Raw genomic sequence first — 12357 nt, 5'->3', positions numbered from 1 at the left:
GAAGCATGGTATTAGCCTCTTTGCTCCTGCACAGAAAGTGCTTAAGGGAACTACTACTCACAGAGATGAATGCGAAATTGTAACTATTTCAGCAGGTCTTACCTATAAAACAAACACACAACCTGAGGGAGCCGCTGAACCCCAAAATGAAAACAAGTATCTGAACCACCTGAAATCACAACAGTGTAGTTTCCTTCCATTCAAGACCTTACAGACACAGAACAAGAAATAATGCTGTTACAACTCTGAAAACACATCATGGAGAAATTTTTCCATGTCATTAACACAGATAATTCTGCGATTCATCAAACAGAAATCCATCACCCTTTGAAGAGTCAGCCCAGCAGCTTTAAAAAATAAAGAGCAGCTCTGGGGACTGGAAAGGAATCAGTGCTCTTGAAGCAAGGAGCAAGGTCAGCTGGCAAGCTGATTCCTGGATATTGGCTGAAGACTGATGGACATTAATGCCTCCATTTCCCCCTCTTTCTGATGTTTCTAAAGAGGACTCTCCTTTCAGGACTCTGTGAGCAACACTGCAGTAATGCTCCCTGTTTTGCAAAGGCTACTTGGCGTGTTCCCCTTGTCCACATATGCTCTGTATTTCTAGATAGTATGACTGCTTGTGTTGTAAAATGGAGTAATAAAATATTACTGTTTGGAGAGAAACCTGTCCATAAACCAGAGAATTAAACTTTCACTCTTGAGGAAAATCAGTACTAAAAAATGTGCAGTTTCTTATGAACATATACATGGAAAGGCTCATCCTGGCTTATACACATCCTCCTCTCCCTCAGAAAAGATCTTGATTTACACCTCATAAGGAATTCCTAAGCAACTTTACTGTATCCTTTCTGAGTTCCCTATCAGTATGATCAACAGCAAACTAATAAAACTTTTGTACGATAAGCCTTTATTTTTTTCCCTAACTCCTATTAAAGACAAAGAGTTCATGAATGCTTTGGAAAAGCTTTTGCTGGGAGGGCAAGCCCAGAGGCTGCCAGCCTGCTGCTGGGGGGTGCCCCAGCACAGCTGCTTCCTCCCCACAGCCTCAACATCCCAAGAACAACAACTAGGAGAGATCTGGGGCATGCTTTCACTTAGCCCTCTCCAAATGGGCGAGTTGTGCCTGGGGAAAGGTCAGGACAGTTGTTTGGGTACAGCCACCAGACCAGTGTGGCCAACCACTGCCACCAGGCTCTTTAGGACTCATGTCCTTACATGGCACCACAGCCAAGGGGCCCTGTGAGCCAGGAGCATATGGAAGACAGGCACTTCATAGAAAAAACAGATCAAGCTGTCACTGTGTTTAAGTTATTTAAATTACTGATGGGACTGAGGAACTGCACAAACCAATATCCAGGAGTAAACAGTGCTTAAAAAATGCAGAGTAGAAAAGGCAGTTCTTGCCAAAGAGTCATTTAAATAAAGAAAACTTCCTTCCTCCTCTTCCTCAGTTTTGATTTTCCTGCTTTATTTCCAAAAGTGCTTTTTAAGAAACTTCATGGAATTCGAGCAGACACCCAAAGCCAAAAATAAACCATGGGAACTTAATATTACTACCTTCATTTTATCTGAGCAGGGAAAGCTTGAGAAAATGAGAAGATCAAGGATAACATTTCCTTAGGAGGCAAAAAACTAGATCCCAGTTTCTGACAAAGTTTGGGGAGGTACCCTGATTTACATCAATGTCAAACTCTAGATATTCTATTCATGGATACTACTTCCAGAAGGCTGAGCAGTGCTAGAAACTACCCTCAAAACGAAACATATTGTCTAAGTTATCCATGACTGCAGAATGTTGAGAAATATATCTGGTGCAGGCAGTCAGCCTACAAAGCTGCAGACTGAGATGCAGAGCTCTGGGTAGGAGCCTGAGAAGAGAGGCCATGAACTGCCAGCCTTTGGGGAAACAGAGGGCATGAAGGTGGGTGACACCAGCCAGGTGAATGGACACTGGGAAGCACAGTGAGAGCCTGGAACTGCAGTCTTTTGGATAATAAAGGAGGTGAAAACCAGTGAGCCAGTGAGGTGGATGGACAGAGAGAGCAGGGCAGGAGCCAAGGACTCCAGAGAAAGAGGCGACTTCCATATGGGGAGACTGTAAGGGTAAAAAAGCCAGGAAGTTCCTTGGTTGGGGCTCCCTCGTCAGTGGCACCAGCTTGGGCTGTTTCTGTGTTACTGCACTGTGAATAAATGGCTTTATGGAATGAGACATCTGGGACTTTACCATGGGAAACCTGGATTCAAGCCAGCGAGGAAACCGGGTCTGGGTGGGGTGTGTGGGGAGTCAAGTGGTTGACTGGAGCCACCCCCTGTGAAGGGGCCTCAGTTTTAGCAATGAAAGTCTCTGGCACTGGGAGTGCGATCAGCAGGCTCTTGAGTAGTCAGACTGGGTAGCTTCCTTAGCAAGAAAGAAATGAAAGTATCTCCATCTAAAAGAGTTCACAGATTTTCTTGGAACCATACCAGGTGACATGGGATCCCAGATTTCTTGTCAGATGGTGAAAAGTTTTAGAGCAGATAGATAAGGATCAAAACAAGCAATCTCATCGTGTCTTTTATTAGCCAGGCCAGGATTAAGAGAGTAAATTGGATGCTGTTACCTTAGGAAGTATAACACTTCTCTAATGAACCAAATGTTATGTTTGACGTGATCTACAAAGTCCTGTGCGACATTCCTGCTGGGCACTTGCTCTTTAAATGACAGTAACAGTTGAGCACTCTAACCTGTGAATAATTTAGGAGTCCATGAAATATTAAACAGATGTCTAGATACATGAAAAAGCCCTCTGCTTATTGCAAAAAGCAATCTGATAATTGTTGTTTAGAGATGTCAGCCTTCTGTGCCTATATTTTATGTTTAGCTATTCCTGACTGCTAAGATTTATTCTAAAAGCAAAAGAGGTTCATGAGATATCAAGAAAAGATGCTGTTCTCATCTGTCAGTGTAAATAATTTCTACTTATCATCTCTGTTTATAGAGACAAGGACAATGACAGCTCTGGAAAAGATGCACTGCCAGGCAGTCCAGCAGCAGATCTCCCGCTGCCTGAGACTGCCTGCTATAATTGATCAAGAGCTTTCAGATCCTAATGCCATTAGTGTTGCCAGAACAACTCCAGCTGCAATTTACAGGGAAAAGGAGCAAACAAACTCCTGGAAAGATGGCTGTAATGGGCCAGCCTCCTTTTTCCCTCTCTGAAGACATTTAGCTGTTAGCATGCCAGCTCTTCTCCTGAAGTTTTGCCCAACTAAGAGTGAAAGTTCAAAATTTAAACTTATTAGCCTTTGGAGATTCATTGGTTAATTTCAATCTAAGGGAATAAGGCAGCTCACAAGAATGAGCAATGGTGGCTCTATAAAGTTCATGCATGAGATTATTAGTTTTGAAATGTCCAGTTGTTAGAAAAAAAAGCCTCAGATTTATGTGTCTTTCTGTAAAGCTAATATGTGCTTGGTTTCATTTTTTGTTCAATTTGTGAGAAGCAAGGAAAATGGGCAATGGTAAAGAAAAGCAGGGATATTTTAGTTTCCCTGTCAAAGCCTAAAAAAAGACAGTTGTTCTTCCCCAGGCCTACAGAATGATAAATGCTAAGGAAAAGCACTCAAGATTGATGACTTAATCAAAACTGCCTTGCATACAAAATCTGTTGGGGAAGAACAGCAAGGAATTTGGTAACAAATCTGAAGGATGTAACAGAGTATCCTGCTTTGCTGTCTGCTTATTGCTACTATCCATATGGCAATTTAGATGCTCTCATTTCTCCTGTAAATATTGCCCTGTTTTCCACACTCACTAACCTGCCAAATAACTGATGGCAGCAAGACACTCTCATGAGTCCTTCGTTTTGCCTCATTTTGCATATGACTCTCTTACCCAGTTTAAACACTAATCACGAACAATGATTGAAGAGTTTAGGTAAAGAAGGCTTTTGGGAAAGTCAGGTCTATGGACTAATCGATCATTGTGGTTAGACATCATTTGGGGAGATGGTATTGAAAACCTCTTGCTCCTGGCAACATTGAACACATTGTTCTGGTCAGCATTTCGTTCAATTCAAAGTTAAATTCAGCAGTGATTTATCTTTAGAAACTGGATGAAGCTGGTTAGTAGCATTTCTGAGAAGGACACAAATTCTTTTTATCTAACGACTTGCTGCTTTACTTCACAAGAATGGTCTGTTTCCTGGGCTTCAGTCCATTTGATTACTCATCCTGCATTATTTCCTTTAACTGGAGGCAAGTTTCATCAGATGAATACCTGTATTTTTCTCAAGACAATAATATTCAGTAGCTATGCCGGCTGCAGGTAAGTTTCTAACCACTTAATGAATTCAATGCCACAAAGAATAAAAGATGAGGTAAACTGGCCATTTTTATAAGGATGTGCACTATCTCATGTTCTGAGTTTTCTGTCCTGTAGCTCATCACCTCCAGCCCTGCTGTCAGTCAGTCAGTCACTGTGAGCCAGGTCTGAGAGTTCAGTGTAAGAGTAACCATACTGCAGTGCTGCATTTGTGTCATACCATCAGTTCTCCTCCTCCCCCAGGTCCTCCAGATTCATCTTCTGGACAGGACTTCACAGGAACTTGAAAGCTCTTAAAAGAGTTCTTACCACATCACAGAAAACATAGGTATGATTTCAATCTGTGAATGCTTTTGCCATTGATAAAAACAAGCCTAAGAAGTCCCTTTTCCAAAACATGCTTTTAAATCATGAACCACAACGGTGCATGCCAAAGGGAAAAAAGATCCAACCCACAATGTAACTATAAACCCAACTAACTGAAGTATCTTTTATTCTTGGGGGGAAAAACAACACAGTACCTTCTTCCTCCTTAGCAACACCTCTAACAGTAACAGACATATACTGCCATCGTCTTTTTTTGAAGTCATTTGGGCTATACTAATGAGGAATGGATTGTTCTCACTTGCAAGCATATGCAGAGTATTTTTGCAGGCTACCATGTCCTGCTGGCCACATGAAGCAATTTCAACATCTGTGAGCACTGCCACAGTTGTACCATCTCATTGGAAGCTGATGGAGAGGTGGTGGCTAGAGATGATTCAAGAGCAGGTGAGCAAAGAAAAATAGGTTCCCTTCTCCCCTGCCCAGGATATCTGCTTTTTCCTGAGTAGGCAGAGTTGAACCTGCCTGGGGCCACATGGGGGGTCCACAGAGTGCCCTTGCACACACCATGCTGGGGAGTGGGGTGGGCAGAAACCTGCAGGAATGTTCCTGGAGAGTGTGGCTGTTACAGCTCCTCTTTAGGGACTCAAGTGTCCAGAGTATGACCTGCCTAATGGCTAAAAGGATAATATCTGCTGTGTCTGATCCCTGTCTCCTGTCTCAAAGGGCTGAAATCCAATTCACCTCAAACCATCTGGAGCCCTCTTCCAAATGAATAATTCCTTCAAGTCTTATTTAATCCATCTGCAAATGTCTTCACTCTTTGGTTTGCCATGACATGAACCCGTCTGAGGGTCCACAGCAGGTCAGCATGTGGCTGCACATGCCTGTGCTGTGTGTGTGTGGTAGGACAGCTACCTGCTGTTGACCTGAGGCACCTTCTCCTGTCCTGGAACAAGAACAGTAACAAGGCTCAACTCCACTTGCTGTGAGCTTCCACAGTGTAAACCAACCTCTGAGAGAGGAGGTGTGTGCCACAGCAGCTCAGGGGATGCTTAAGGGGCACCTCTGATAAAAATTGGAGGTCAACACCTCCAGTTTTCTGCCCATCTACAGAAGTAGATGAGGATTAATGCCCATCCGTGCCAAGGAAGATATGAAGTGGATGTTGAGGCAGTTTCAACACCGTTCACAAGGTAGATCTTCTATATTTTGGAATATTATATTTAAAGAAGAAAGAGGAACCCTTTATCCATGAAGGTTTCCAACATATTAAAAAAAAAGAGTGGCAACTACACAAACCAAACCTGCAATACCAGCATTTGCCTCTAACCTGTGCTTCACACAATGGCTTTGTATGTCATAAAGACATCATCAAAGCCAAACATTCAGACAATCTTCCTCTATGTCTGTTAAATTAGGAACAGAGGCAATAACACTGTTACAAGTGTTCCCACAGGTGCAAGATGATCTGCATCACTACATCACTCCCCTTGGCTACCACTAAACCCTGTGTAGGGTCTGATGACCTTGGGCTGTAACACCGAGAGATACTGTGAGGTGAGGGCTGTCAGCAGGCAAGATGCTCAGCATCTCCTTCAGTTCTTGACTTGCAACGTAGCTTTCCTGACATTTCCTGGTTTTACCTAGCTATATCTGCTCTCACATATGCTCTGCTGGCCTAGATGGGGGGAAGAAAAGCAAGTATTTAGGAAACTTATTCCAGGGCACCTCAAACTTCATCCTCTCATGTACTTCTATGGCTTTCCGCCCTGCAACCCCCAGACCACCATTGGTATGACCACTTAAAAACATGATTTGGAGGTTTTTGGGGAGGGTTCTTGCTGCTGTAGTTTGACCTCTGCATGGAGGGCAGGCAAGCAAGGGCCACAGTCTAGAGTATACTGCTTGCACCTCATTGGTGAGGGGTGATGCTGCCCCATCCACAGAGGATGAGTACATGGAGTTGTGACTTCAGAAAGTGCCTTTTACCATGTTTTTATAATGGATCTGCTCCTGTAAATTGTACCTACCAGCACTGATAGAGTACAGCTCTGCTGCACTGCCTACAGTACAGCATGGGCTGGCAGCCTCCACAACAGCTGTGCCTGGGGATTTCCTCACTGGTCACAGTGCCTGCGAGTTGGAGCAGAGGTGGAGAAGCAGCAGCAGCTCCGCTATGTGCTCCTGTCACATGGAACAGTTCCTCCTGCCTGCTCATCCATCCTACTCTCCCACTCCTGTCGAGACTTTCTCCAGTCAAATTTCACATGCGCCCGTGGTTCCCTGCAACAACCTGTTTCTTTCCATTAACTATTCAGTGATGTTTGCAGAGCATAAACCAGTTGGGACATCTTGCCTGAGGACAGGGATTCAGAGAAAGCAAAGCTAAAGGATGCTGTCACTACAGTACTTCATAAGAGTAGCCAATGTCTCTCCCCCCTCCCACTGCACATCCAAAATGTGCAAGTAAGCAAGCACTGTGCAGCCTGAACAGAGTGGCTACAGTTTATGCTATACTGCCTCATCTGTTCTTAGCACCAGCTGTTCCTGGAAGGAGGTGCCACTGAATTGTTTCTCTCTTCCTCTGATGCTCTGGAAGAAAGACAGAGGGCATTTTTTTTAATCTTGGTTTTTTAGCAAAGGGAACAGGGCTGGACTGTTAGGTATTGGCACTTGCTACCTTCTCATCCCATGCCCTTCTTGCTGTGCAAGCACAGCACAAGACATGACATGCTGAAATATTTAATTTTGCAGCTGGGCTCATTGCTGCTATAATTTAGAAGGTATAACCAGTCATCAGAATTTCAAAATATATTCAATTTTCTATAAAGAGGCAATTTCGACAGGGTGATGACCATAAAAGAATGACAGTATACTCAGGAACAAAGAACAAATCTGCCAGTCTGTCAAGAATTTGCCTCATGTGTCATCACAATTTAATTAAGGGAAAAAATTTACTGTAAGAGAGAGCAGACCAAGTCAACCCTCCAACAAAGGTGCTTCCTTTCCTTTGTGCATTACAAATAATCTCCCTTTGTTTTGAATGACTGGTGCACAAGGAGATTGTGACAAATCATTCTCAGGAACGAACCAGATGGCTGAAAAGTATGAGCCAAATTCATCTTTTATACAGTGGATAGATTTGACTCTAGATGATTTTGGATCTTTGCAACCAACCTCATTGTATCAACTGACTATTTCCCATGAATTTTGTGCCCTGCAGACAGCAAGTCAACCACAAGGACTTCTCAGGTCTCTGGCAAGTGGTTGTGGTGGCCACGCTTTCCCCTCCTTGTCCCAGAGTCATGGAACTGCTGCCCACCAGCAGTGCCCATCCCAGCCTTGCACTGCACCTCTGAAGGCAGCCAGCTGACCACCAGAGCCTGCCAGGCCACATCTTCCAGCCAAATCCAGTTTCTTCCACTTCTGTGGTTTCAGTGGAGAGCTAAAAGCTTTCTCAGTCTTTGGAGAACTACTTGACTCTGAAGCAACTTTTCTATTAGTTATAGTGTCTCAGCATGTCAGGGGATGCAAGGCAGCTGCAGGGACAGCTATGAACCTGTATAATATTATGGCCAAAATAATCTGTTTTCACTGAATGATCTGACCAGTGACTAAAAGTATTAAATAAAGAAGTATTCTCTTTAAATCTAAATAGTTCTTTATAGCTCTAGAAATCTACATACAGTAGCACCACATTCATGTGGGAGAATGAGAAAGCTAAGATGGTTTATACAATTAAAGTTGTGCTGTCTGGAGTATTTGTTTTGTGAAAGACGAGTGAAGTCAGAAGAAACAATAAAAACAGTGCATTTTTCAAGAACATTGATTTCATGGGAGTCGTTTTCTCCAGTGTAATCATCAAAGATACCACAACACATTTAAATAAAGTGGGGACTGAAAGCTGTAGTTTTAACCTGGTAATGGTCCACAAGGCAAATATACCTAAGAACATTTCTCTCTTCTCAGAGCAGACATGTAAAAGCATTAGCCTCCATCATGCTGTTGTCTCTTATCAGGTCTACATGCAGGCCCAGAAAGACTATGCAGTACATGTATAAATATACATACCCGACTTGGGTACAGTCTCGATATGGCAGCACTGAAAATATGCTACAGAAGGATCTTCTGCTGCTGATAAGGACTATTCTAAAATATAAAAGAAAATAAAAGAAATCAAAGACTAAAATTTAAAAATCCCACCACAACAAGCAAAGCAACAGATGTTACCATTGAGGAATTGACAATCATAAAACTTCCATGATGGATGATGTCTCCATCCTCTTTTACATCTCACAGGTATTGTGCTATGAAGTCTTTACAGCAGGGCTGAAGCCTGTGTGCTGCAGCAAATGAACAGTGAATGAGCAGTGGAGTCCCATTCCCTCTATAGGCTTTCTAGGAAGACTATCTTGAATAAGCGACTTGGAAGCCAGGACAGATGCTTTCCTAGTAAAAGGAGTCCACCCAGAGAGGCACAGGACCATTCTGTTAACTCACTACAATGGCTGAAACTCAACAGACAAATCTAGCAGCATCCCAAGTGATACCAACAATTACCACTGATACACAACACACCCTGGCTGCTGTTTGTGAACTTTGCTAAACCAAAGGATTCCCTTGATTGTCAGCTTTTTGTTCCTGAAATAGACTTCATCCAGCAGTCAGGCTAGGTTTGCTATTATCCTAAGTTTTCAGTTCCTTTCACTGTTTTCAAGCTTCCTCCTTGAGTCTTCTCCAGTTTTCCTCCATCACCTTTCCTGGTTTCCAGGCATTATCCCTGACCTCAGCAGTTGCACATTTTCCAGTCTTACCTTGAAGACCAGTATGTAGCCATGACACCTTGCCAGCCTCTGTGCTCAACAATCACATTAACCCTCTCGGTTATGATGTTGCATTGACTCTCAGACATAACCAACCCCACAGCTCCTGGCCAATTCTCCTCCAGAACCACATCTGTCTCAGTCACCATCAGGGCTTAATCCCTCCTGCTCTACACATGGCTTGCCTTCATTCCTCATAGGCAGTTAGCTCAAGATTTGGCTTCATGAAAGCATACATTATCTGTCTGCAGAGAGCTTATCTGAGAATCCAGGACACCCTTAGAAAAAATGCCTTGTATTTCTAACCAGTCTCAAAATGTCTGCAACATCTGCAAAGTCACTGTGTGATACTGTCCTGGTTTAGACTCAAATAGATTTCATTTTCTTTAAATCAAATAGCTTGGAGCAACATATCTGTTACACAGCCACACTACTGCCTTCAGCCATCAAGCTCTGACATATCATTAAGCAACATCAAAACCACCTGGAGGTCAAGACCCACTTTCTATAAAACAGAGTGGAATGCCAGTAGTTACATTATTGCAGTTTTGGGAGATGCAGATTCCCAAGTGGCCAAGAGAAGTCTGATCAAGAAGTAAGATATAAAATGGCAATAAATAACTGATTGCTTCCAAATATACCCTTTTTCCTTATTACCTTCAGGACCCGAATAAGTGCACAATTGTACAACTGATCCTTCATCCCTTTGAAGTTGGCCAACAGGCTGCACCATGTCAAATTCCTCTAAGAGCGATGGCAATTTGTGCTGTTTCCTGACATGATCAGTGTTAGAATTTACTGATATTTTATCTTTCTAAAAATCTCCACTTGTGGTGAAAATGCTAGGACCAACCACTACGCTGATTGTCAGGGCTATAGCACTTCCTTGCTCAGCTCTCCAACGCTGGTTTTTCTGACGTTGTGTCCCACAGATCTGTATGTGAGGATTTCAACTGAATTCTTCATTGTTTGTCCTACGCTGGTGAAAGCTGGACAACAAACCCTAGCAAGCTCTGTTGCTCTTTGCTGTCTGAAAACCAGCATATGCACCTATGAATCTCACACCAGTTATGCTGTTATTAGAACACTGTTTCCTTAAGGGACCAGCTTAGTCATCGTTCTTGGAAAAGGTTTAGCTCCCCAAGAGAGCTGCTGCACGTAATCCTTGGAAAAATGCAGAATGATCGATTTTCCTTCTCCTGGATTACTCTGTTATAGCAATCCTATTTTCTTCCTTAAAAGCCTGTTTAAAAGCAAAGAGGGATTTACCCTTTAATGAAGAAGGGTTTCTAATAATAAACATGCATACAGCTTTAGGAAGTTCTGCAGCAGATTAAGTACAATTTCATTGTTGTCCGAATGCTGTAACACTCCTTATCTAAGGTAAATGTCTCAGATCCTGTAAGATGGTCTCATGGTGCAGCAGTACGTTACAGAGTGGGGAGGAATAATTTTTCCTCTTTGAGAACAGCAATCCACAAGCAAAAAAAACCCTGGCGTATGATTAATTTTGTGCTTGCCACTGCTTACTGCTGAATGGTTGCTACTCACAACAGCTTGCTTGTTCACTGGAAGCCTTGTTTGCTGATGTATGAAACTTGGCACAGGTTTTGAGGCTGACATCAGAAAGCATCTTTGAATTCGGAAAACCACAGTACCCACTAAGCACATTATCCCCCTCTTTCTGGCTGCTTCTGGAAATACAGCTCTTCCACCAACGCCCTACACCTCCCTAAAAATAAAACTCAACTCTTAATACTTAAAAGAAAAACAAACTGGTGCTTCCATGTCCACAAGCAAAGACAACAGTAGGAAGTTACCACAGAACTGTGTGTATCAGAGGGAATCAGACAAGAAAGGAAATAAAAAGCACCAGCCCAGCCTCTATTTTTTTCAGATTTCTTTCCCTTGGGACCCAAGTTTTGCCTCTCTTTTCATAAACTGGCAGACCCTTTTTACACAAAGATCTCCCAGGCAGAGCGTGAGAGGAGCCCACAGCCTCCACTGCCAGGATGCCACAAAACCTCATCTGCAGAGCTGCTGAAGGAGGTTGATGCAAAACAGCTTTAGGAACTGGACTGGAAAGGAAGCAGGGAAGGCAGTGGTCAGATACTCATCATGGAGGGATAAAACTGCATTTTACATAGAGGTCTGATGACATGCATGGAAGCAAAAAAAATTTCTGAAGGCCTGCAGTGGTTTGCTGGGGCAAAAAGTCCAGAAACTTGCCTCAAAGTATGCTTTCGGGAAGAAGTTGTGGTGGACGTCTATTGCTGTTCAAGAAAATCAATAAAATGGGACAAAAGCATTTTTCTGGATTTCAGCTCTTCAACAAAGGGCATCTACATTCCTGCACACCTCTGAAGGAGCTATCTCTGACATCGGAAACCATCTGAGAATGTGTTTACATGCCCTAATTCCAATTAGGAATTTTTTTTTTTTGTGCCAGCTAGACATGTTTAAAACCACTTCAGGGAAAGGTTTTCACTCTTTAATTCTCACATTTCACTGAAAAGTTGTACTAATTACTATGGTTCAGAGCAACCATTATTTTGCAAGAGTTTTGACAATGTGAAAAGGCTATAAAAGCTAATCTTCCAATTTCTTTATGAAGCGTGTACTACAAAAAAACTTACTGAGCACAAAGTTCTCAACATAATCAATAATTTGTTAGACTTGAAGAATAATGTCCACTTTCCTCAGCATCTACCTAGGTTTGACTGTGTTGCACCAAAAGGCTGCCATCAGGCAATGTGATATATATCATATGTACCATCCACATGTGGAACACTGTAGCCTCTTTTCTCACCCTGACTGATGATGTTTGACTGCCAGGGCTCTGTCACCCTGCACACAAAGGTCAACACACAAACCATGGATGCTCACGGTAGCAGCCTTCAT

The 12357-nt window shown here is 42.8% G+C and overlaps 1 protein-coding gene across 2 annotated transcripts in view; it reads right to left on the bottom strand.

Moving 5' to 3' along the window:
* The window catches only part of CABLES1 (Cdk5 and Abl enzyme substrate 1), a 73257-nt gene that overhangs the window by 19100 nt on the left and 41800 nt on the right, over positions 1–12357 (bottom strand). The window contains exon 4 of one of the 2 annotated variants that reach the window (XM_085052690.1): positions 8705–8782. The exons of the other annotated variant lie outside the window; for it this stretch is intronic. Within the exon in view, the coding sequence (XP_084908816.1) occupies positions 8705–8782 (78 nt within the window). The remainder of the gene's footprint in view (positions 1–8704; positions 8783–12357) is intronic. 2 annotated transcript variants of the gene reach the window in all.

Source organism: Lichenostomus cassidix, chromosome 2 (assembly GCF_008360975.1).
Source record: "Lichenostomus cassidix isolate B80296 chromosome 2, HeHo_3.0, whole genome shotgun sequence".
NCBI classification, from domain to species: Eukaryota; Metazoa; Chordata; class Aves; order Passeriformes; family Meliphagidae; genus Lichenostomus; species Lichenostomus cassidix.
The sequence above is the reverse complement of the archived record's forward strand: the minus strand, read 5'-3'. Positions and strand labels throughout refer to the sequence as shown.